The sequence below is a fragment of the Desmodus rotundus genome, chromosome 7, assembly GCF_022682495.2.
Source record: "Desmodus rotundus isolate HL8 chromosome 7, HLdesRot8A.1, whole genome shotgun sequence".
Classification (NCBI taxonomy): domain Eukaryota; kingdom Metazoa; phylum Chordata; class Mammalia; order Chiroptera; family Phyllostomidae; genus Desmodus; species Desmodus rotundus.
Window position 1 is genome coordinate 103650076 of NC_071393.1, and position 26596 is coordinate 103676671.

General features: G+C 35.9%; 2 protein-coding genes across 7 annotated transcripts in view; one reads left to right on the forward strand and one right to left on the reverse strand.

Moving 5' to 3' along the window:
* Positions 1 to 1291, reverse strand: part of EXOC5 (exocyst complex component 5) — a 49090-nt gene extending 47799 nt beyond the window's left edge. For all 5 annotated transcript variants that reach the window (XR_008427271.2, XR_008427270.2, XR_008427268.2 and 2 more), the window contains exon 1: positions 1012 to 1291. Coding sequence is in view for 1 of the 5 variants with exons in the window: in XM_024567967.3 (XP_024423735.1) it covers positions 1012 to 1038 (27 nt within the window). In the remaining 4 variants the exon portion in view is untranslated. The remainder of the gene's footprint in view (positions 1 to 1011) is intronic.
* Positions 1270 to 19342, forward strand: AP5M1 (adaptor related protein complex 5 subunit mu 1). Of its 2 annotated transcripts, none has more exons than XM_024568347.4 (8): positions 1270 to 1761; positions 6008 to 6653; positions 10034 to 10261; positions 11597 to 11736; positions 12685 to 12770; positions 12858 to 12976; positions 15962 to 16058; positions 18343 to 19342. In XM_024568347.4, exons 1-8 carry the CDS (start codon positions 1688 to 1690, stop codon positions 18423 to 18425), a joined length of 1473 nt encoding a protein of 490 aa, XP_024424115.2. In that variant the 5' UTR covers positions 1270 to 1687; the 3' UTR covers positions 18426 to 19342. The 2 variants fall into 2 exon arrangements, with proteins under 2 accessions (XP_024424115.2, XP_045057297.2); XM_045201362.3 differs by having other exon boundaries at positions 1270 to 1473.
* Positions 19343 to 26596: the final 7254 nt, after the last annotated feature.

Below are 26596 nucleotides of genomic sequence, written 5' to 3' on the forward strand. Positions count from 1 at the left end.
TGCAATTGACATTTTAAGCCAAGAAGGAAAAAAAAAGAAATAACTGCTGAATCTAAAGCAGAAAAAGGATCCAATTTTCACGTGTGGAGAAATTCTCCATGGTCCACTGCGACCTTCCCACTTACTTTGTTACTCAACCTGAAACACAAGCACGCACAGAACGGGTCTTCCTTTTTCTTCATACCTCGTTTCCAGTCCTTTCAGAAAAGGAGATGCTTTCTTCCTACGCTTCATTGTTTTGGGGTCCAGTGAGAATTCTCCTATTCTATTGTCTCCAACATTACAGCTTTCCACACTGGATTTCACTAAATTACACTTTAACTTCTGGAGACTGGGAGCCGGCAAGCCAACACATCCATCGGCACGCTCCCTGCGTCCGCGTGAGGACCCCTCGCTAGCATCAGGGGTTTGTCACACCCCCCACTCCCCGGGACCCGCGCACAAATGTTCATTTTGGTCTTGCCTCCTAGGATTCTCAAGGGCTCGGCAGGCCTTTATTGTCCTAAAAAATACTTCGGCCTTTTCCGACAGGAGGGGAAACGGGCAAGAGGCGAGTGCCACTTCTACTTCCTAACGTTGTGATTACGAAGAACGACAAGCCCCCAGTCGTCCGGATCGCAGGTGGCACCCCGAGAAAACTACGCGAGGATCCAAGCGACAGAACGGGGCTCGCCCGGCCTGGGGCTCCTAACTCCTCTCTCCGCGCCAGGGTGAGCCCTTCCCACCACTCACCCCGAGGACATCTTCCCACGCCCCGACCTCCCGGGCCCCCTCCCTCCTTCACAACCCCGGGGTCCCGCCCCCGCTACCCTCCCAACCCCGGTCCCCGGGCCACCCCTCCCCCACGTCACGCTCCGCCCGCGGAGCCGCCGCCCTACCCCTCCGCTCCCGCATCTTTTATCCGAGGGCTGCGCCCGGGCCGCGGGGGACCACCCGCTCGCTCCTCAGCCCGCCCAGCTCGCTAACCTGCACCCCGGGCCCGGAGCTCCCTGATGAGCCGCCAGGACCCACCTCGAAGAGCTCGGCCGTCGTAGCCATCCCGGCCGGCTGAGAGGCTCGCCTCGCGCTGGACGCCGTCTCTACTTCACATGCTGCGCCTCAGCGGCGCCGCGCACAGGTCCCTGCTCAGCTCGCCAGCTCCGGCCCGGGACGCCGCGGGCTCCCCGACTTCCCACCGAGCCCAGGCGGGGCTGGACAGCGGCCATGAAGCGAAGCCGCAGACGACTGTCAGCTGCCTCCCGGCGCCGCCCGCGCTGCTCCCATTGTCACCGCCTCGTACGCCGGAAGTGGAGCTGCGCGCGCGGGCGCGGCGGTCGGGAGGGGCAGACGGGGGAAACGAACTGCAGGCAAACTGCAGAAGCTCGGCGCACGGGAGAGTGAGGAAGCTTGGTCCTCGCGGGCCACCATCCCGGAAATGGAATTTAGAGGAAACAATTGCTCGGGCTGCTGGGCTATAAGTTCTCGAGATTCTAGGTGAGGATTCACACTTTTTGTGGTTTGGGTCGGGCAGTACGGACTCAGAGGTTTTATTTCTCTTCGTTCGAAGGAACTAGCTTCTCTGATGAGCCCGACCGGTTTGTGGTGGGGTAGAAGGTGCTTCGATGAATAAAAGTCCTTCTGAGGAAGTCGGTCTGCGCTCTTCCTCCCTGGCGGCTTTAGAAGTGATTTGCTGCTTTAGCAGTTTATCATGTCCCAGCGAGCAGTGTGGCTCATAAGCCACGAACCGGGAACTCCGCTTTGTGGCACCGTCAGGTTCTCCAGGTAAATGCAAGTCTGAATCCTCAGGGGCGATCAGTCGGGGGGATGGATCCCGTAGCATAGTTTTGTTACGCAGTGTATCCCTGGTAGGCGAATCACTTAACCTCTATTTCATCTGTCAAATGAACATTTTAATACTATTACTTCCTAGTGCTTTGAGAATTAAATGAGTTGATGTCTGGCACATATTCAGTATTATGTGTTTTCTAATGAAGTGTTATTTAGTATCACGGTATCTTAAAATTGACTCCACCAGCTTGGCATTGATTTGGAGATGAAAGGAAGGAAACTTAGCGCTATACGTTTAAAAACTTTCCTTCGCTAATAAAAACCAGTCAACGACACTTTAATTCATTCTTGTGTAAAATCCTTGCTGAGCAATGTCAGACTTATTTTCATCTTACTATGTTTCTTTTCCATTCCTAGAAAATTTCAGATAGCTTAACGTTCCTGATTGTTGAATAAAATGGAAAAAGTACAAAAATTAAATTGTATTCACTTTTTCTTAGACGGTGTAAGCTGATCTGGTTTCATTTTTAGAATTAGCCGCATTTTATCAAATTAGCTCTGTGAAGCATACTGTACAATAACTCTTGGTAAAATGTGGGTGCAATTGAGTAATTTGTTTTACTTTTTATTCTCAGTGCCTATGACAGTTGGTCTTGGCAACAAATTAGTTCTTCCCTGAGGAAAGCTCTGTAGTGAAATAGTATAGTTCTGAACTGAGATTGCGGCAGATAAAGATGAGTGCAATTTTAAATGAAAAGTGGTTGGCAATGTGGACATGAAAAATTTCCACTTTGCAACCTAAACAGTTTTTGTTAGTAAGGGCACCGCAGTTGGTGTTTAACATTTTCCCCCAGGGTACCTGACTTATATTTGTTGTCGTACTTGAAGTAGGGGGGTTAATAATATTCTTTAATGTGGTTCATTAGCCTCACTGGTCTATCCGAGGTGATACTCCTCGTTGTAGTTATATATCCCCTTGGGTATCTTTATTTCTACCATTCTCCCTGCCTCGTAGGTAACTTGTGTCTTTTTTTGCTATCCTTGTATTCGTGGGTCTGTGTATGCATTTTTCAAATTACATGATTGTTCTATAGACTTCATGCCTTTCCTTATTTTTGTCAGATTTCTCAGCATTATTTTAAAGAAACTTTCATGTTATTTTGTGTTCATCTAGAGCAGCACTGTTCAATAGAATTTTCTGCAATGATGGACATGGGAAATGTTCTAAATCTATGCTGTCTGATATGGTAACCACTAACCACATGCAGCCTCTGCAATGTGGCTATTGTAACTGAGGAACTCAATTTTGTTAATTTTAAGTTTAAAAAGTAACGTATGGCTAGTGGCCTCTACACTGGAGAGTGCAGATCTAGGTCATTACTTCTGCTTGCTCTGTGCTACTCCACGCTTTACTTATCCTCTTCCCCAGTGAGGCATCCCGGGTGGCCTCCGACTCTGCCATCAAAACAGGGCTGCAATAGATATCCTCAAAAGGTCCGTGGGGCATATCTGTGCTGACTTTGACTAAATACTGCCAAATAATTGGCTCTTCATGATACTTTCTCCAGTTTACACTTTCTCCAGTCTACACTCTCATCATCAGCAGAGAGCGAGGGTTCCCATATCTCCTTTCTTTCCTAATACTCAGTTTTTGCCAGTATAGTATTTTATTTTCATTTAATTTTCTCTGTGTAGCAAAGACTGTTAGCCCTTTGGGTTTCCTCTTCTGTGAATTGCCTATAGATATTCTTTGTTCATTTTTTCTTTCAGATTTGCTGGAGAGGGGACAGTTTTTGTTAATGTGCAGGAGTTTACTATGTATTCTTGATATTAGTCCCATGCTGCTTTTTAGCTATCATGGATATTTTATAATTGCCAATTAACTTGATGTCTCCTTTGATTAAACAGAAATCACTGAGTTTATTGCAAGCAAAGTAGTTAGTGCTCTGGGAGGTTTGTTGAAGTCTTTCCCTACCCCTGTCTCCCAAGGACATCTTCCTATATTTTCCTTCCTATATTTATCATTGTATCTGTTACATTTAGTCCATCTTTGGGTATGTTGTTAATACAGGAATCCCATTTTGTTTTTCTCTATACTGTGGGCCAATTTTCCAACATTGCCTTCCAAACAATACATATTTATTTTTTCACTGATTTATGGAGCCATTGGTAGTTCATTATGTTTCCCATATAAACATTGGTCTGTCTCAGTTCTATTACTTTATTTGTGTGTTATTGTACCAATACTATACTGTATTTATATCTGTGGCTTTGTAGCTTATCTCTAAATCCCACAGAGGTCAGATTTTTCCTGCTTACAAAAATGAGCTCCTTAAAGAAGTCATGCTTGTTTTCAGAATTTTTTCCCACTGTGCTCAGAAAATTTCAGAAGAAAAAGATATGTTTGGGTGGGCACTTCAACATTTCTGTGGAAGCAACACTTTGGATTCAAACAATTCATTTGTCACTTATTAATTCTGTAGTGTTGAATGAACTAGTTAAGTTTTACTATTTTCAGTTTTCTGTCCTCTTGGAGTCAAGCTAAACAGATATGCACTGGCATATTATCCACATATATGCCAAAGGATAATGGCCATCACTTAAGATTTAAAAAGGCAAATGATCTTTCCTGCATCTATCTACTCCCCTCTCCTCTCCTCCCTCCCACAAAAAAATTTTGGTCTAGATTCTATTTTAGAGGTTTGCTGCCCAGATAGATAGTAATAGTATCAGATTAAGGCTGGCTGAGGTTGGTATTGTACCTCATAGTTGTAGGGCCATTTAAGGTGTGAATCCTATTTTAGAAAAGGCCTTGAATAAATCTAAAATGACAGGTGGAGTCATCCAACAAAAATATTTATTGATCACATATTGAAGCACTATAAAAGGTCCCAGATTGACTTCTTATGTTTACATTCAGTCATGAGATTCTTGCACTTAAGAAGAAATTTAATCATCCTTTAGGTAACTAGAAGATAAGACAGTGTACTAGAGTTTAGTCCAAAGTTCTCAACAATTCTTATTCAGAGACTGAGAGAACGAAATAGCATGTACCTGCTACTCCCTTACTGGAGTGCTAACTAACTCTTTCCCCTTCTCAATAAAAAAAAAAATGCATCAGAAAGTAAATGAGTGAGGTTTACTAATATATTGATAACTTTGGATGCATTCTTATTTTCTTTTTAAAGAATATTAGTAAACATAAATATTTTATTAGTAGAATTAGTGGAAAAAAATTATTTTGACCAGGTATTTTCTTGATCCTTGATGAGAATTACTGGTATATTCTTTACCCACCAATATACAATATTGGTATATACCAATATACAATGGTATATTCTTATTTTATAAATAAGAAAAAAAGACTTGCGGAAGTTAGGTGATTTACAGAGAAGTTAATAGCCAATAGGTGACTTTGTTCTGGACTGTGGAATAGAAAGGTAGGGAACAGGGACAGCACATATTTTTTGAATTAAGAAAACCTGATCTAACATTTCTGTAAATGAACAAAAACACCTTTTATTCTGATTCCCCACATAAAGGGGTGAATTAGTAACTTACCATCTACCCTAGAACATGCAAATCATAAAAAATTATTCAGATTATATTCTTTTTTATGACCTCATACTATCTCCAGGGCCAGAGAGGTAAACCATTGTTACTGAAATACTCATATTTTTGTAGGGGTTGGCAAGAAAACTCAAGGTACCTGTTATTCATTATAGGTTGAGTAGAATAGAACATTCCTTTTACAATTGTATCATCTCAACTAGTGAATTCAAAATTATAGAAGGTTAAGTTGAACCACTTCTTTTGATCCTACTCCACTAAGATGGAATCGGCGAAAAAGTTCTTGTAGATGCCTAAAATGTGTCCAGGTATACAGTCCTTGCCTGCCAAGTGGGAATCCGAATGGGCTAGGATTGCAAATTAGAACCATGTACTCTACCTATTTTAAAAAATTAACTAAGCTGAATTATTTTTAGTAATAGGTAATGACACTTTATCGTTTGAGATAATATACCAAGTATACACAACAGTTAGTTACTGTAGTCAGAACTTAACATGTAATAAAATATTTTTTAGGTTGTGGTTTTTGTGGGTGTATAGGTATTTGTTATTATGTATTTTGTTATTACTGTTTGCCTTCAGTTTTGAGCTTGTTCGGTTTTTTTGTTCTCGGATTCTTTCATGTTTATTTGGAGGAATCATTTGTAATGTTTTTGTTTCCATACTGCAGGCGGTATCCAACTGTTGAAAAACGAGCCAGAGTCTTCAATGGAGCAAGTTATGTGCCTGTTCCTGAAGATGGTCCCTTTCTTAAATCACTGCTCTTCGAACTTCGGTTATTGGGTGAAGATAAGGACTTTGTGGAGAGGCGTGATAGCTGTTCTCACATCAATAAAACGTCCGTCTATGGACTTAAAGTAGGAGGTGAAGAACTCTGGCCAGTGGTTGCTTTTCTGAAGAATGGCATAGTATATGCTTGTGCTCCACTAGTTGAACAAACTTTATCCCCTCGTCCACCATTAATTAGCATTAGTGCAGTTTCACAAGGCTTTGAATTCCTTTTTGGGATTCAGGATTTTCTTTATTCGAGTCAAAAAAATGACACTGAGCTAAATACAAAATTGAGCCAATTGCCTGACTTGCTTCTACAGGCTTGCCCATTTGGAACTTTGTTAGATGCCAACTTACAGAATTCATTGGATAGTATTAATTTTGCTTCTGTGTCTCTTCCACAAAAACAACCAGCCTGGAAAGCTGGAACATACAAAGGAAAACCACAAGTTTCTATTTCTATCACTGAAAAGGTGAACTCTATGCAATATGATAAACAGGATATAGCAGATACCTGGCAAGTAATTGGAGCTGTCACTTGCAAGGTAAGATTTTTCTCTGGTACTTGTTTTATCATCTGTGGAGAAAATAAAATTTGCTAACCTTAGTTTACATTGTTATATGATATTGTTGATTTTTATTATAAACAGCGGTCATTAGATGTTAGATTCATGTCCAAGTTAGTAAAGTTACCTTTTGCATTCCTACTAACCGTATTAGTTATATATTGCTATGTAATGAATTGCCCATTGTCCCCACAAAGAACATTTATTATCCTTATACTTTCTGTGGGTCAGGATTTCAGGAACAGCTTAGCTGGAACTTCGAGTGTAGAGTCTCATGAGATCACAGTCAAGATGTCAGCTGGAGCAGTGTCACCTAAAGGTTTGATTGGGGCTTCAAGATAGTCTTGCAAGATGGCTCATTTCATGTGACCAGTTAATGGTGGGAGGACTTAGTTCCTTTACATGTGGCCTTCTCAACAAGCCGCTAAAGAGAAGTCCTCACAGCTTGGTGACTAGTCTCCTATAGATCAAATGATTAGACAAGAGACAGACACAGGGCACAGGTAGAAGCAATTTTTTATTACCAAGACTGAGAGATAGAGAGCATCACTTCCACCATTTTCTGTTTGTTAGCACAGGTCATAAGTCTGGTCCACATTCAAGGGGGCTGGACTTAGGCTCCACCTTTCAAAAAGAGTAAAAAATTTGTGAAAATATTTTAAAACCACTATATCTATTTTCCATTTTCTCTAGCGGGGAAGGGGGAGGGAATTGACAAACCTTTGATTTAATATCTAAAACCATTTTGAAGGGCTCTTGTTTAATTTAAACAAGTCAATGAGTTAATGTAGGGTTATCTGGTTAGAAAATGGGAAAAGACAATAAAAATAACAATACAGTTAGCAGTGATCAGTACCATGTTGAATAATGATCCAAAATAAAAACCTTCCAAGTACAGTTTTTGAAAGTGCATGTGAATATTTTCAGATGTCTTTATTTTTCTGATACCTTTCTTTATTCTCTGTATTATGAATACAAACTTTTTATATCTCAAACTTAATATTGAGTAGCTATGTACAACTTCCATAGATAAAAGTAGATTTCAAGAACAGAGAAGTAGAACAGTCCTGGCAGACAAGTTGGGTGTTCCTTTTCCCTTTTAACCTAAATTGATTTAAAAGTTTGTATGTTAAACTCAATTACATCATGATCAAAAATACATAGCAGTTATTAAAGTCACTAGAAATAAGTATAGTGAAGGGCTTCAAAATTGAGGTGTCCATGAATTGTATTTGTAAGTCTTAAAACAGTTTAATCCTTTTTTCTTACAAATTCTGTGAGATAAAAGTAGGAAAATTCATCATTTCTGTTTTTTTCATTCTGTAACAATAAATAGGCAATATGTTATATATCATTTACTATTAATTAATATCATGGTGTTTAAATGTCTCCGTTCATTAATAAACTGACTCTAGTTTACTGTGTGTGGGAATTTTGGATTGAGTCCTGTTCCTTGTCTGATACAAATTATCATGATGGAAAACTTTCTTCTTTGAAAAGCGATTCTAAAAATAAAAAGTGCAAGGGTATACCTTAACCCACACACTAAATGTTTCTTTAAACTTATATGTAAATAGTGTATCTGCTAACCAAACATCTTTTAAGTACTTCAGGAACTTAGTATTTAAAGGAGTTTTATTGTGAAGCCTCTTGTAAGTAGAAGTAATTATCTTCATTTTATCGTAGTCCTGGTAGTCAAGGGAAAGCCAGTGGGCTGAAGTTCTAGTCCGCACTCCACCGCTAATTCTCTGTGTGCCTTGGGAAAATTCATGTTTGTAAGTCTTTTCTGATTTTTAAAATCAGATAAGCTCCTAGGTCCCTTCTGTTTTCATAATTCCTAGTTAAAAGTCCACATTTACATATGCTAGATTGATTTAAAGGGTAGCACACAGATTTCTTCTAGAATAGATGTCCTCATTCTGTAGTAAATGAGTGGTGATATGGTATTTTAAGTGCCTAGGAAGTGGATAATTTCTTGGTGGTTTCCATAATGGCTACAATTTTGTGATCCCTGTAAGAATGTTAGAAGCTAATTTAATAAGTATAAACTAAGTATTTTAAAATTTTAATAGTATTTGCTACTAATATTTGCTTATTTTATTACCTTCACAAATATCTAAAATCATAACTTTCTCTGTTCTTGCTAGTTCACACATAGAAAGTGAAGTAGCAGATGGTTTAGAAGTTGAAACTAAAATATTTTAAAGTTTTGTAGTAAGATTATTTGGCATTTTTATTTTCAAATGTGATTGACTTTATTGTAACTGTCACCAAAATCCTTTATAAGACACTAAGTATACATGGGACTGTTTATATGCTTGCCTGCTCCCTGTGTGCTTACATTTTATAGCACATATATTCTTGAATTCACACATATGTCAAGCAGTAGATGAAACAAAAAGGTGAAACATTTCATATTAGAATGGTAAACAAAGGTAGGCTTCTAAATTAGAACACAGTAATCCATTCAGCAAGCATATTTTGAGTGTCTCTTATGCATAGCCATGTGCTAGACACTAGAGATATCAAGAAAAATAGAGGTCTGTGAAGCTATCAAATTTGGCTTCTGTGACCTTCCTAGGATACTGACTTCCCTTTCCCTTCTACCTTCCAAGTCTTTCATGAGTATCTCTCATTGGCAAACCAACCCAGACCACACAGGAAAAAGATCCTGGGCTTCTCCATTGCAGGGGTAGGCTCTGGAGGTGACAATACAGAATGTAAGGCCTTGCACAAAGCATCAAATAAGCTGAGGTTACAAAAAGAAAAGAAGATTGTAGCTGGAGGGAATAGCACATTCTAAAGAATGGAGGTGAAACACTTTATAATTTATTCAGGAAAATTAAAGCATCCCATGTCTACAGCATTAGTTGCAGGGCAGAAAAATGATTAAAGAAATGAAAGCCTTTAAAAGTAATACAAAACTGAGAGAAAACTACTGAAAGGTTTTGAACGTGGACAAAATATAGTGAGAATTATCTTAAGATAATGACACTGATTGAGGGTAGATTGATTAGACGAAAACAAATCTAAATACATTTAGAAGACTATGACAAAAATTTTAAGGGCCTGTTCCAATGTGTTTGCAACAGGAATGGAGAGAAGTCAGTGGGTTTGAAATAGCTTTTTAAGGGTTGTAAATATAGGCAGAGGGCTCCAGGAAGGTTCTGGTCTCTGGGTTGGATGTCTGAGAGCATGATCGAACTATTAACGAGAACACAGAAAGCACAGAGAACAATACCTTGAGAGAAAAGTGAGTAGTTACATTGTAGAAAATGACGCAGATGAAGTCAGAAAAGCCTCACCCAGAAGATTTATGCTTCTAAGACCTTGGTAATGTGTTTCCTTTTGTATTGCAGTGTGATTTGGAAGGAATCATGCCAAATGTTACCATCAGCTTAAGTCTCCCCACCAATGGATCTCCACTTCAGGATATTCTAGTTCATCCTTGTGTGACTTCTCTTGACTCTGCCATTCTGACTTCTAGTAGCATTGATGCAATGGATGATTCTGCATTTAGCGGACCTTACAAATTTCCATTCAGTCCACCTTCAGACTCATTCAACTTATGCTACTACACCTCCCAGGTAAACAACCTTAGAAAAGTTGAGACTTTGCAAATCACACATTTGGTCCAAAGGATAACTTTTTATGAGTTATTTACCAGACAGTAATTGATGACAATGAAGGTTCAATTCTTTGACTTGGATGCCTCTTATCTCTGGTGTGTCTGTAACAGCACCGAATGGTTTTCCAAATCATGGGATTTTTTTTTTTAATGCTCTCTAATGAGGAATTCATGCTCATAAGAAAGAACTTGGTATGATTTAGTCATTGTTTGAACCGTGAACATTTAAAAATACCTCTCTGATCCTAGGCAACTGTGGTTACAAATATATAATATTATTAATAGCTCTTTATTGCTTATTGAATAACTGCTATGTGTCAGACATTGTCCTAGGCACTTTACATGTATTTTCTCTAGTGCTTTTAAGACCCTTGATATAGGTATTATTTGCCCCATTTTACAGACAAGGAGAGTCTCAGAGAAGTTAAATAAGTTGTACAAGGTCATATAACTGATCAGGATCAGGGCCTACGTTTGAACCCCACATCTCTTCTACTATACCATTTGTCTCTTGGAATTGTGAATCCTACTCAAGCTAGCTTAAGCAAAGAGAGTTTATTTTGAGAATGCAGGAGGCAATCTCATTGTCATTCAAGGATAAGAAGTAGAAGACCCAGGCCAAACTGGAACTAGAATCAGAAAATTAAAATTAAAATCACTCTGTACTCAAGGTCTACACTGTCTGTCTCATCCCTGCCTCTCAGTATCCTCTTCCAGCTGGCTATCTCTGCTTGATATGTCCTTCAGCTCTAAAATACATACTGTAAAATAGGTTCTTCCTGTTTTTTTTTACTTCGTATGTACCAGAAATAGTGATTGGTTCATTCTACCCTATAGATTGCCTCCCTTTCAGTCAATTATTGACAATCAATTTAGTAAGCTGCTCCTGAGCTGGTGGGTAGGGCGTAATCACAATTTTCAAATAGGGCAGCAGGAACTATGGGCAGGGTGTTAGTGCATGTCCTGTATTGCAGGTCATAGAGAATCTGGAGGAGCGGAAGAGGTGAACCTGGACTAACAAGAGTAGGAAAAAGAATGTAAGAATGTACTGCACACCTTTGTAAGGCACCTTTCTCATCTCTGAAACAGAAACAGATGGAAGAATCTGTGCACTTACAACAAATGTAACTCCATCATCTATTATCCAAACAACTTGAAGTAACCCAGTCGTCATTAAAGACATATTTGTATATAATGAGTATATTACTGCAAGATTTTTTTCTCAAATTACCATTGATATTTTAGACCTATTAACCTTAGTATTATATCAAAGTTTGTTTATTTTTGTTTCCAGGTTCCTGTCCCACCAATTTTGGGCTTTTATCAAATGAAAGAGGAAGGAGTACAACTAAAAATAACAGCTAACTTAAAACTTCATGAAAGTGTGAAAAACAATTTTGAATTCTGTGAAGCTCATATACCATTTTACAACAGGTAGGAATAAAATAACATGCTGCCATGATTTCTTCTTTCCTTGGTACATTTTCACTGCCCCACCATGAATTACCAGTCTTTGTTTTTCTTCCTTATTTTTAAGATTTTTTTATGTTATTCAAATGAATACTGATTCTGAACCAAAACATACTCAATAAAAATAATCTCTTTACCTGTACACGTGTCTTTATTTTTTGGTTAAACTTGCCAATAAATACAAACTTACACCAGTGTAGCTTTCTCAGAGATTACTTCACTCCTGGCTTTATTTCTAGCAATTTCTCAGGTCAAGCCCAACTTTCAGCCATCTGGTGAATTAAGTCAGTCATATCATAAGATGACAGTTGACCCTTGAACAGTCGAGGGTCGGGCCACTGACCCCTGTGCAGTGGAAAACTCCACGTATAAGTTTTGACCCCTCAAAAATTTAACTACAGTTTCCCCTCCACACCTGTAGATCCCAACCATGGATTTAAAAGGTTGGCCCTTGAACAACAAGAGTATGAACTGTGTAGGAAGCCTGTGTTGTTCAAGGGTCAACTGTACTTCCTCATAATTCTACTCTTAAACTTGATCTACAGCATAGTTCTTTTCAAAGGGTAGCTAATGTATAGTAAAATCATACTTTTAATGTTATGTCAGTCCATGTGACTATTTATTCTGTATGATTTTTATAGTTGTCTTTAGAATTAATAATAAAATGTATATCATCACCAAAAGTATCTTCAGAATTAATAATGAAATATATGTCATCACCAAAAATGTTTATTGTGTTTCTGGTGTTTTTTTGAGATGTAATAATTATTTGTTCTACTCTATTCTGCAAACTTGAATATGGAAATACTTTTATCTTTTCTTGTATTAAATAACAGTAGCAAGATTTGGCTTAGATTTCTTAAAATTATTGGATCTGTGATCATTTTTTTTGTATTGTATCCTTTTTTAAAGAGGTCCGATCTCACATGTGGAATACAAAGTTAGTTCTGGCCAGCTCGAAGTATTTCGAGAGAAAAGCTTATTGATCTGGATTATTGGTGAGCCACATTTTGTTTATTGATTATTTTTCATTCACTAGCTGTAGAATCTGCTTAATTTAGGATATTGTGTATTTTTGTTTTTAGGACAGAAATTCCCAAAATCAATGGAAATCAGTCTTTCTGGAACTGTAACTTTTGGAGCCAAGAACCATGAGAAGCAGCCATTTGACCACATTTGCATTGGGAGTACAGCCTATTTAAAGGTAAATATATTTCTATGACTCAGTATATTAGAAACCTTTTCTTTGTTTCTAAATTGCATATATCTAATTGATTTTTAATGTTTTCTAGCCACTGGTTTTTAAATTCTGGGTGTGTTTTTTTTGTCTGTGCTATTTTTTTATTTTTGTGAGATTCTTTTTGTTTAGTATTAGTCACTTTCTATTTCACTTTATACTTTAAAACTTTTAAGGTAAAACAGGTAAGAATGGCCTAAAAGCCTCAACTCAGTCTAGTTCTGCCTAACTATAATTACCATATTTGAGATTTATATACCAAAAATGTAAGATGTGGTCCTTTTCCTCCAGGGATTTTTTTCAATAGTCCGTGTCAATAATTGATCGATGCTAACTGCTTTTGGTGTTTCAAGAAAGAGTGAGCACCTCTGACCAAAGTGGTCAAGGAACGCTTTACAGTAGAGATGGAATTTAAACAAAACTCTGAGGCCCAGCTAAGCATGAGTATGATACCATGGAGACTGACTAACATTTGTGTAGGTGAAAGAGGTAACTTAATCACGAGAATGGGGGGATAACAAAGCATCCTTAGGAACCAGTATCAGGAGCCAGAGTTCCAACACATACGGCTGGATAAGATTTAGATCTGGATTATAGAGGGTTTGAATCTGACTCCTTTTCCCTTGTTAGAAAACATTATAATTTTTTTGAGAGGGGAATGTTCTTTCAGAAAGTGATACTTTATGAAGATTAATCTAGAATGTATGTGAGGAAGATGAAGATTAATCCAGAATGTATGTGAGGAAGGCAAAAGAAACAATAACTATATAAACAAAGAAACCATTTTTTAGCTCTTAATAGTATTCTGGATGAAAGGTAATAAGTTAATCATGCCAAGCTCCTGTGGTATCACAGAAAGAGAAAGGGAGAGAATAAAAGGAAGAGACTGCTATAGGAGTTGTAGTAAAGGTAAAGCCTTGGTCACTAATTAAATATAGAAACAAGAAATAGTTTTAAATCAAAGATGGTGTTATTTAAAACAGGGGTCCCCATCCCCCTAGGCTGTGAGCCAGTACCATCCCCCCACCGCCAGTGTGTGGGAAAACTGGTCCCTGGTGCCAAAAAGGTTGGGGGCCACTGATTTAAAAAGTATGTAACTTAAACCAGACTTGAAGTTCCGAGAGAGCAGAGACCACGAGAGTCTCATTCATTCGTTGTTTTACTACCAACATCTAGGCCAGTACCTGCCACATAAATATTTGATGAATGGATCAATATAGTACTTAGAAGATACTATGGATATGGAGAAAGTTGAGAGGGAGTATGTTTCATGTCATGTATGTTGCTGTTGATAGCCACATACCCCAGTGTAAGTGTCTAGTGGTGTCTAGTGGGTAGCTAACAACTTGGAACTTGATTCTCAAAAGAGACCTCAGCTGTATACAGGATTTAGGATTTATCCATGGATAAGAAATACCGTAGTCGAGACAGTAGAAATAAGATCAAGAGAAGACAAAATAAGGAGGAAGATTTGGAAGAACCAGTGAAGGAACTTGAAGAGGTGATCAAAAAGGTAGCAGAAAAGAAGAGGTGATCAAAAAGGTAGCAGAAAAACCTAAATAGAATTGTATCAAAGAACAGAGATTGAAATCTGTACATAAGAGCATTAGGGGAAATGGTGAAGTCAGAAGTACACTTGTTATACTTCTTTCTTCTGTCTTGGTTTCAACTGTGTCCACAAGCTTTGTTTCAAGGATTATTTTTAAAATGCCTACTTCCAGATATTTTTCACAAAAAAATGCAGGGTGTCACTAAACTGTATGTCTTTCAAAGGTAGGGATTATGACTTTTCTATTCATTTCCATCACCTAACCACTTATAGTTTAATCAAAAGTATGTACTACCTATCTGTGTTCACTGAATAGATTTATATAATACCTAGTTTTGTGGAAATCAATCTTGTCATAACTTTAAGTATCCAGAGTTATTCTAAACAAGCAAGCAAAAGCCCTTTACTATTGAGATAATTTGAGAAAAAAATGTCAAAGATCTGAAAGTTACATTGAATGTAAGTGATCAGTTAGTTTCGTAATTGAAAGGAGAAAGTTAGGAAATAGGAGAAATTTGCAGAGAAGGGAGATGGGAGGGAAAAAGCATAGAAAAAGATATCAGGATATTGCAAAATCAGGCACTTTGAGCAGCCAAGATGAAAAGAACCACAGCAAACGGAGACTGGAGCCATGTACGTTACAGGACTTTCGTAGTTCATGTGACCATCAGTGTGACTCAGGCACCCAGCACTGCTTTCAGAGAAGGCACCAATGGCCCTTTCTGTTGCAGTGCAACATAATAATTGGCTTTTATACTGATGACACCACACTGTCAATTAAACCTAGGAACTATGGATTACATTTTAGAAAGCTTTTGTAAGTGAGAGAAAGGGTGATTTCTAAGCTTAGTTATATAAAAGTTAAATTTCGGTTTTCTGGAAAATTAAGTACAGCATCTCATTTCTTCTAGACACCAGAATAAACTGGTATTTCTCTTTTAGTAATTGCATTCTTGTGTTTTGGTAGAATATATATATATATTTCTGCCTGTAGAAGAATTATGATCTAAATATACCACATAGCCTTAGAGATAGAAAAGAATATACGGAGCACCAGCTTTTGTAATCAGTCGGGTCTGAGTTCAAATGCCAGCTCTTAGCTTCAGTGCCCTCATTTGTGCGGTGGGGATACCTTACAGGATTAGAGTTCGTGTTAGCAAAGTGCCTGGTACATGTGAAGGACTTCACGATGCCAGCCTAACAACGAAATGGCCCTCGCGCAAAGGGGAAATGGAGTGTGTATATTTGCACATATGCACACACGCAACATTCAGGTTTAATATTCTGCAATTTTAATTTTGTGAACTGTGTGAAGTAAATTCCTAAAATTGTGTCAAAGGGAAAGTGACCATTAGTTTTACCAAAGAATCACCTTAATTTTTGGTACATTTCTCTTTTTCTAGCTTCGTTTTAGGATCTTAGATTACACACTTACTGGGTGTTATGCAGATCAGCATTCTGTTCAAGTTTTTGCATCAGGAAAACCAAAAATAAGTACACGTAAGTTGTATAGATTCATACTAACTTAAGGGAATTAAGATGGTGTTATGCTGCAGTTATTACCTAAGGTAAAATTAAAATGTAGCAGAAAGAGATCAGGGAGTAATCCCAATTTATAAAAATTTTGGTCTGATTCTATTCTGTGTAACAATTTGTGTACTTTATGTTGCCCTCTGTCTTCTTCTGTTTATAAAATTGTCTGGATGAGCAGGGATTGACATAGAGTTGGGATTTAGTGTAAAGTTGGATTTATTTTACTCTGTAATATACACTTTTATTTAGGGGTTGCTCCCAGGGGCTTTGGTGTTGAACAGACAAACGGTTTAATTCTAGCTTAGACAGTTTGTTCTCTGTGTGATTTTAGGCAAGTAAGTAAACTTCTCAAAGTTTTAGTTGCGTCATCTATAAAATGGAAATAATAGTATTATTTACCTTGGGATTGTCATGAGGTTTAAATAAAATTATATTGGCCAGGTGCCTAGCATGTAGCATAGATTCAATAAATGCTACAGATGATTATTTAAAATTTTAACTTTCTAGCAAATGTTGTAGTCAATGAGTATTATTTAGTACCTTCTCTATTTTACAAATTGGAAGGCAATAGAAAGAAGGTTTCCTGCCTTTGGTGAATTTGTTGGTTGTAACAAAATATGTATATAGTCTATACGAAAATTTAGGGAGACGAAAAGTAATTTATAAATGAATTCAAAATTATTTAATCCGGAACAAATACACATATGTGATGTAGAACAGAAATGTAGCTAGAATGAGGTAGAGTAAGCTAAATGTAAGCAGACATGATTTGCCTCATATATTAAGGAGAATAAAACTACTATATTTAGATAAGTTTTTTAAAGCTAAGGATTAGGGTCCTTAAAATAGGAAACATAGGACAGGACTTCTTACTTGAAATTTTCAAGAGTTATAGAACTCAGAACTGCAGTATTCTAAGCAATTACTTATGAAGGGCAATAATAAATTTTATGTAATTCTATGTCATATCCTTTACCTCCCTAAAGTTTTTCCTGTTTTCTTCTATACCATTTTTTTTTGACAGTCTTTTAAAGAGATGCATGTATATGGAATAGTCTTCATAATGCATTGTGTATGTGCGTGAAGGCATAATATAGTAACGTCAGTTTGGACAAACCAGTGGGTTTGTCTAAATTCAAACACCAATATTTTAGATTATATCCATGAGTTACTGGGTGTAAAATGTTAATTTAGATAATAATGCTAACATTTATTGTTTACTATATGCCAGGCACAGTTCTAAATATTTTACATGTGTTAACTCATTCATCTTTACAACATCCTATTAGTGTTGTCTCCATTTTATAGATGAGGCTGCTGACAGAACAGAGAGATTAGGGTCACATAATTAGTAAATGGCAGAACTGGCAATCAAATCCAAGTAGTCTGGCTCAGAGCCTGGCTGCTTAAGCAATATGCTATGTTGACTCTCAATGTTTTTGAGTTCCCAAACTGGGACGAGGGGGCTGGGGGGGAGAAAGATAAGGTAATATATCCTAGCTATCCTATCTGTATTCTTTCATTATGAAGAAGAAAAGTGAAAAAAGGGAGAATTGGATATTTAGTGATGCATATGATAATAAGAATTTATGGGCAAGGGGGAGGTGGTGGGATGAAAATGGAGACAACTGTACTTGAATAACAATAAAAAAAGAAGAGAAAAGAATTTACGTATGTCTAGCTCAAATTAGCATTATCTTAATTTTGCATATCAGAAAACTTTAGTTCGAAGAGGGTTGTCATTCGTCCAAAGCTACAAAGCTGTTAAAAGCAAAAAGCTTAGATTTGATCAAAACTATAAGAAACCACTGAAACAGTCTTTTTAAAACATTATTAGAAGGTTGTGTATTTATATCTCTGAAACTTTGAATAAGTAGAGAATAATGACAAGATCAGAATCAGGACCTTGGTAAAGAGGTTACAAAAAGGAGTTTTGTTCTTGAAGTAATGGTCCATAAGAAACAGTAGTTAGGGAAAATGTGAGGGGAGAAATAAGCAGATTTGGCATAAGTGAGGGACATTGGCATAAATTTGTCATACATAAGCTTAAAAGTGGATTATTTAAATATTTTAATGAACTCATATTTTTAAAGTGGTGAAAGTTGTAAGTATGCCTTGATAAAATCAAATGAATATTTCAAAGTGTTGCCTTCCTTGAAATAATTGTGTTCCACAATTTTACAATATCAGTCTCTTACTAAATTTTTGTTAATATAATATAGTCTTATCATTTCTTTCTTTTATTTTTCAGACCGGAAGCTAATTTCTTCTGACTATTACATATGGAATTCTAAAGCTCCTGCTCCAGTAACATATGGATCATTATTACTGTAATTACCTCACATCTAAATGGGATTTATGCAATAGTAACATAGCCTACATTAAATCATAGTCTTTAATTTTAATGTGTATACATATAACCTGTGAGAAATCATTGAATGATTTAATCATTAAAAAATGCTCTTGTTTGATGTTTATAGTCTGACATAGTTTGAAAAAAAATTTTTAAAGACTAATGTCTCCAATTTTTTTACCCTTTGATTTTACTCAAATGTAATTCAGAGCATAAACCACCAGTGATTCATTTCAGCCTTATTTTAGACTAGTCCTGGGTCAGCCTGCCACATGGTCCTTCCTGCACCTGTGGCAGACATGGCTAATCAATCACAGCCCCCTCACTCCACTGAGATTTCTGGATACAGGCTCAGGCCCCTTTTCAGTGCAGAGCTGCAGGCAGCCACTCCTGATGGGTTGTAGATGACGTGCAAGATAAAAAAATTATTTGCTCTTCCAAACCTGAGTACTAAGCTCCTACTACATTGTATTGATACAGAATACCAGAGACCATATTAGAAACAACTGTAAATCTCTTGGAAAAACAGCCAGTGAAAACAAAGGAAAATTGTCTAAATAGTATCCTGTTCTTAATCAGAACTATCCAATTGACTTATAAAGAATCTGCATAATTCTACTTAAGGTGTTTATCTCTGTTGGAGGGTTACTTTTCAGGTAAGCTTACCAATCTGCCACAGTATCACCTTGCTTTGGGTGTCAGTAAGAATAGTAATGGGTGGTATATCTTCAGAAGATGAGTGTAGTGTTTTGTGATCATTTAATGTGTGCAGCCAATTTTTCAAGATAAATTTAGTATAATAGTGTCTGTTTCATGTTTCATGTTTTCATGTTTTTTATTATTAAATTCATTAATGAATGAATTCAAATAAAGACTCGTGTAGCATATTTTCTTTAAATTTGTCATTCTTACTCTCTTATTAGCATTCTCCTGTATTCCTCAGGATCTAGGCATACTCTTTATTCTTTACCTGTCTTGACAATTACATGTCTCACTCTGTTTTCAAAGCAGTTCATTGTCAAGTTGGACTTTAAGTGACCATTCAAGAAAAAATGAAATCTCAAGAGCCTCAAAACTTAATTCAAGTTTCTTTTCACAGAATTAGAAGTGTTATAAAAAAATATACATTACAGATTAGTATTCAATTAAATTATATCTTGGTTTCTACTTTTTAATGAGTTTCCTAAGGAAAAGCTCAGAAAAAGCTGCTAAGTCCTTGAAAGAGAGTTTGAAGGAATATTGCATATAAATTTAGGGTTTGAATTATGATTCTTACATTAAAGTCAATCCTATTCATTATAAACTCTCATATTCTGCAAGGCATTATCATGGCATAATATTCTCCATTCAAAATTATCCCAAGTAACAAAGGAAATAGAATAACTGCCTGACCAGGACTTTTAACTCGTTATTCTAGCTTAATCATAGATAATCAGTAGTGAAAACCTTTCATTTGAGAGAATAAAAAAAATATTCCCCTTAAGTTATTTGATCTCTCTTAAACTCAATGTCAAGGAAAGCTTAACATTTAACTTACGTTAATACTAATGGAGCCAATTGGCATCGTGAGTGTATAAATGTTTAGCAAAGTACACTAAAATAGTCAAGAGGCATTTATCTAGTGAGTAGACAAAGATTCGGTATAATAGTCCCCTAAGGAAAACTTTCTTTACAAGCAATCAGAAAAACCAGTGAATCTTTAATTTGACATTTCTAGAAACCTGAGGAAAATCTAGGGAGTACTGGAAAAGTGTGGACCGTGGGCAAGCTGATGCCATCTGTCGCCATCCCACCCTAACGATACACTGCAGAACTAAAACCAACTCATGTTTTCATCCTGTTAAGATCAGCTGGACACATTGTGATGCTTTTGATTTTGTCTAGAAACCTGTCACTTCAGGATAATTTCTGAAGACAAAGTCCGTTTCCCATTTGATAGGTGACCTGTTTAATGTTTTCCCTGTGTCTGGGAACTCCTTAGTGTAATTAGCGACCTTTGAACTCCACAACTAATCCTGAGCTATTTTGTATTCCTTACTCATCTTTAAGGCTGGACCTTTCTTTCCTTGAGAGTCTGCTGCCACAATTAAAGAAGAAACAGCTGCATTTCAAAGGGATTCCGATTCCAGAAGCTTAATCGTGATTGACATGCTCTTATTCTAAGCTATAAGACACTCTAAGAGTCCTTTCTTGGGTTAAAACTTCAATCATTTTCTAAAAAATTATCTCACTATGGATTTTATTCATTTTCTTTGATAACTGTTCTCCGCATTTTTTTAACTTGAAATATGCTTTGCATGTGCAGTGAATATGAACACCTACTTCCACAGATTTGGATGGTATCACACCTACTATAGATGCAAAATGGCTAAATTCCCATTTAGTGCGAAAATATGATTATGCAATATGTCTATCATATAAGTAATTATTTATCAGTAGACCCAAAAGGTACAGAAAAGTGTTATATTTCTGAAAAAGTGCTCCAGAAAAGATGGTTCATGATTTTGATAAAACCCTTCTTTTCTAAACAATATTTTTTAAACTTTTTAAAGCCAGCAATACCCTTACAGGGGTGGGCATTTTTTTACTTTTTTAAATAATTAATTTAAATATCAGGTTTGAAGTAAATAGTCTTGTCAAAAGTTCTTCAAAAATTTGTTTAAAAATGTTTTCTTATTAAACATTAGTCTGATAAAATTTTTTTTTACACCAACTAAATACTTGAGTTGAATTATTGTGACTTTGTATACTGTATGAAAGCACAATTTTATACACAATAACAATAACTAATATTTTTATTATAGTATTTCAAACCACTTTAGAGACACACATAGACTCCTGCTCCGTCTCGGGAGGTAGGTAGGTGGGGCTTTCATCCAGAGCCTGGGCAGGGGCTGCTGCCACAGCGGAATGGTTGTTTCTAAGACAAAGGTCAGAAAAGGGATGTTAATAAACAGTCCTCAGGTTTAAGGGACTTTTTTAGGATTACATCTTAAATTCCAACAAATCAGATTTAGGAGTTACTGAAAGTGAAATTGATCCATCCCTCATCCAAACTTTGCAATACTTTCCTGTTCTGACATCATTTAGATAGTTAGCTGTATTATCAGATTAGAAACCATTGTACCACGCTGCTGAAAGGAAAAGGAGGCAAAAAGCTAAACATAGGATGAATTCTGAACCTTTTAACCTGGCTGAAGTACGTTGGTCCCTGTTATGCAAATACCTTCAATCCTCTGCTAAGTTCAGTGGAAATAATTTTCTTGAATGACAGGTTTATTCAGCAAGGATTCAGTTGGTGATTAATCCCCCTTTGATCTAGGGTATTTCACTTAACTACCAGTTACCTCGTTCTGACAAAGTGCAACTGAGATTAGGGAGATCACTAGAACACTACCAGGGTGTGCGTTTATTCTCTCTAACCTTTTAAAGCAAGGGCCAAGAATGCAATTTATTTTCAGTATTTGGAGATGTAAAGTCCTGTCTGCTAAGTTAGAAAGTCAATGGAATACCAAATGAAGTTTATTTCTTACGTAATAGAACAAACATTTCTTTTTGCTTTGCCTAAGAATGATTTTAGAAAACAAGCTTTGAAGAAGGAAGAAACAAAGACTACATTTTAGGTATATTCTCTAGTTTTGTTTTCATGTACTGGAGTATATACTTACTGGCCCTGAGATAACCCAAAAATCAAAGCAGCGTCTACAACTTAGGTTGAGAAAAATGCTTCTGTTTCACTAAACTGCATGATTTCTTCCCACTCTCCTCCCATTAAAAATGCTCTGCTATGTGGTGAATCCAATTGGTGAAAACATGTGGTACACAATTATTCATCTTAAGACTTCTGGTTTCAAAGCTTTATTTGTTAACTTTGTTCTTTCTTGAGGAAAAAATTTATGTTCCCAACTTAAGAATAATTGCATTGATTTTCAGAATGAAGATTTTTGTTCATTAAAGGTAAATGATGCCATTACAGAAATACTTCTAAGAATTAAATTATCAAAATAACCACTTTCCACAGTACTGTTTACCTTTCTTCTACCTCCTTTTCATTTAACTGTGTACCTCTTCCATAACTTTAAAACTTTGAAATATTCTATGGAATTTTGTACAATATTTTAAGAATAAAATTTTAAGATGTATTTCATGCTAGGGCTTCTCAAAAAATTCGTGTTTAAAAACTTACCAGTGTCAATATTTGTCTTGCAAGATATCAAATTTGGGAATCTATTCCTCACATATTGCAAGACCCTTAAAAAAGAAAAAATGATTTTTAACAAAATTTGTTTTTAAATATTAAATTATTATTAGTTGTAAATTTTATTATACACAAAGCATTTTTGAAATACTTTGTAATTGTTCATTATTCCAGTAGCAGTTTACAATACAAGGTATGTATTTAAATAATTTTCTTACACATTTTTATACATCTTTATGACCCAATTTCTAAATTGAAACAATGACTCAAAGAAGTAGGTTTCTAATTTACCTTGGTATCAGCCTCTGGAGTTTCATTTTAGCAACCAAATTGTTTCCAAATATCTTTTGATAGTAAGTTACTTCATCACAGAAATTGAGGATCAAAATAGAAGATGAAAGGCAGGATCCCCTGGCTATGTTGCTAAGATACTAGTATTTTTAATAATTTACTGTGCAGTAAATAGTTAATAAAATGTTGCAATGTATTTTAAAATACGCTATCAGAGAATCTATATAAAATATGTATAAGTATGTATATGTAATATACATAATACATGTTAGTGTGTGACTTGGTGGGTTTTCTTATGAAATATTTCAGTATCATGTCAGAGGAAGAACATTTAAAGTCAAATATTTAAGTATCATCCCTCCAAACACAATGTTAGCTAGTATTAATGAAACGGTTCATTAAAATAAAAATTGCCAAAGAACTCATGAAATCACTCACAAAATGATTAAAACTCTTACGAACTGAAGGCTTTTCCCCTAGCTTCTAGTTTTCTCATCAGCCATTTTATGGTTATGATCATACTGTCCATATATATATATAGCCTGGAGCAGTGCAAGGCCTCATCCGTATTGCTAGTGCACTGCCTTACAAGCAGGTTACTCTGAGGTCCGTGTTGATTTCTCCAAGGCCCTGGCTAATCTGTGTGATTGTTGGCAATGTGGTGAATCTGGTGGTCACGTATGATGCACAGCATCTGCAGACTGACGTGCCCTGGGATAGAAACCACCTGCTGAATTGTTTTTCCAATAGGACGTGAAAATTTGTATATTTTAACAATCTATTAAACATTTAAAGTCAATGTGTATGTTTCCTTTAAATGTATTTTTAAATGATAGTTTTGTTTAAAAATGGTTTAGATAACACTTTTAATAACAAAAATGAAAAAAAGTTACCCTCAAAATTTTTACTTTTTCTTTCAAGGGACTAGAGTGCCCTCTGCAGGTTATAATGATATAATTTATGGCTCTATTTACTTTGAAATTTGTGATTTTTCCCTTTTAGAAGCATAACCTACATAAATGTAATCTATTTTATTTAAATTATTACCTTTGTTAATTTTCCAGTGACTGAGAGAAGAATTTCTTTTCCTGGCCTGTTTTATAGTTTTTATACTTGTGTTTAGTGTGAATAATGTAATTCCATTGAATTTTCCAAATCAGTTAGGGCTCTTTGAACGTTGGAACTGCACACAATGGAACTAATACAAGGTCCCTCACAGAAAAGAGATTGGGAAAATTCACCTATTTTGAAATGTATTAAAGATGTGGAAAATAACTTGATTACTTCCCATTACATTTTTAAGATATTAATATATTTAAAATAAGCCTTACTTTTGCAATATGTATCGTGTAAAATTTTTTAATTACAAGCTCTATTTTTTTGATTTTGCTGATGAGTGACGATTGTGTTCAAGGTAAAAAACAAGCTTCTTAGAATTTCTTTATTTAAACAGAGTTAGGATTGAACAGACAATGCTCTAGCATTATTGTTGCATAGGTCTACTGACTAAAAAGAGTGTTTCTGTTTGAAGAACAAAGGGCAGAGGTGTCACATCTGAGTTACTCATTTCTGTACCCATCTTTCCCAGTGGGTATGACAGATTCGTTTCTCAAGGACATAGGAGTTCACTGTGTGTGTATATATATATATATATATATATATATATATATATATATATATATAAAATTATAGAACTTGAGCACTGGTGGCACTCAGATTCACTCAAAGCTGTCAGGGGAACTATATATGATGAGGACAAGAGGAATGATTGGATCAAATTAATGGAAATAGATCTTTTTGCAAGCAACATGGTGATCCTGATCATCACCCTTGAAAAGTAAATTAGAACAAGCAAATTGCTGTTGAAAAATTCTTTCAGCACTCTGCTGTTGCTACTCAGTCACGGCTCAGCCAGAGGCAAGGAAAAAATGCACTCAGTTTTGTATTAACAAAGGAAACATTATTAAAGTGAATGTTTACATTGTGTTTGTTGAAGTGTTCAAAGAATATTTGTTGCGTCTTCAACCTGCTGTTCTCCCTACTATTATAAGTGCATGAGTGATAATTAAAATAAGTCATTTGTACATTTTAGAAAAATAAATGACATTTAACTTAAGTGTTTGTGAACTATCTTCAAAATACTTAAGTATCAAACTTTATACTTTCCCTTTTAAAGATTTCTATTGCCAGGAAATGTATCCCATTACAAAAAAACTCATTTGCTTGAATATGACTTCCAGTTATTTTCACACTTGATCTTATCCAAAAGGCCGAGGCACGATCCAATTATTTACAAATGCTTTATGTAACTTTCCTCCCAGACACTGCAATGCATAAGAAATAATAAGCAAAAAAATCAAACAAAAAATAAAAACAAATTGTGAAATTGCTGATGTGTGTAATTGGATATATAATATGTTCATTAGAGAAATAGCTTGGTAATTGAGAGATCTTTTGTGAGCAATTATCTTCAGCTACTTTGTAAAAACTGAATTGAGAATAGACAACAATTGAAAACACATGCCAATCTGACATTTAAAAATAAGTTATTTACTAGTAAAACAGGAAAAGTTAATTAAAAATTCAGAATTTAAGCTTACACATATCTAAAATGAACAATTTAAATCACCTATATTTTAGAATTAAAAGAAGTATAGAATTAAATAGGGATTAAAGTACTATATTTTACTTGATCTCTTAGTAGGTGTTTATTGAATACAATTCAGTATTCTGTAATTTCTTATGGATTAATTTTGAAGAACTATTTTATTAGATTCACCAACAGTAAAGTTGTCAGTCTTCCATGTTTCAGCCTAAAAATCTTACATATTACAGCAAAGATACAGGCTCTTGAGAACGTTTTAGCCAGATACTTTATTATTTACCCTCTCTGTAATATATTTACAGAACATATTAAAATCTGGAAAGAATGTATAAAAATTATTTAAAAGGTATGAGTTACTGTATATCAGTTTATATTTAAATATTTAACATTTTTAAGGAACTTCAATTTTTGTACATAATCTAAAAAAAATATTTTTGAATCTAAAATAAAGCAAATGGCAAGCCACTAACTCTCCTTTTGCTAGGGAAGTAACCAGAAGTGATTAGTGATGCTTATGGCTTATTAACTAATAGTACCAAGAGAACTTTTAACTAGTGTAAATATCAGTGGCTTCATGCCCATGATATGTATTTCCCTTATACATAGTAAAATACCACATGCCATTTTGTTTAATTTTAAAGGCCTGAACACAAACATAAGGTATGACTTGGGATTAAAAACTGCTGAATAATCTAGTGGGAATGGAAACCTTAATTTGGTTAACAAAAACTCATAAGTAATGTTAAACTTTTATTGTGCTCCTATTGTATGCCACTCCAGAACTAAACAGAGACAACAACAACAAAAAAAATAGTACCTGGTTTTCAATGGTTTAAATTCTGGAGCTGTGGCTAGTGTGGCTCAGGGGACTGAGTGCCAGCTTGCAAACCAAAGTGTCGCTGGTTCGATTCCCAGTCAGGGCACATGCCTGGGTTGCAGGCTGGGTCCCTGGTGGTGGCCATATGAGAGGCAACCACACGTTGATGTTTCTCTCCCTTTTTCTCCCTCTCTTTTCTAAAAGTAAGTAAATGAAATCTTAAAAAAAAAAAAAACCTCCC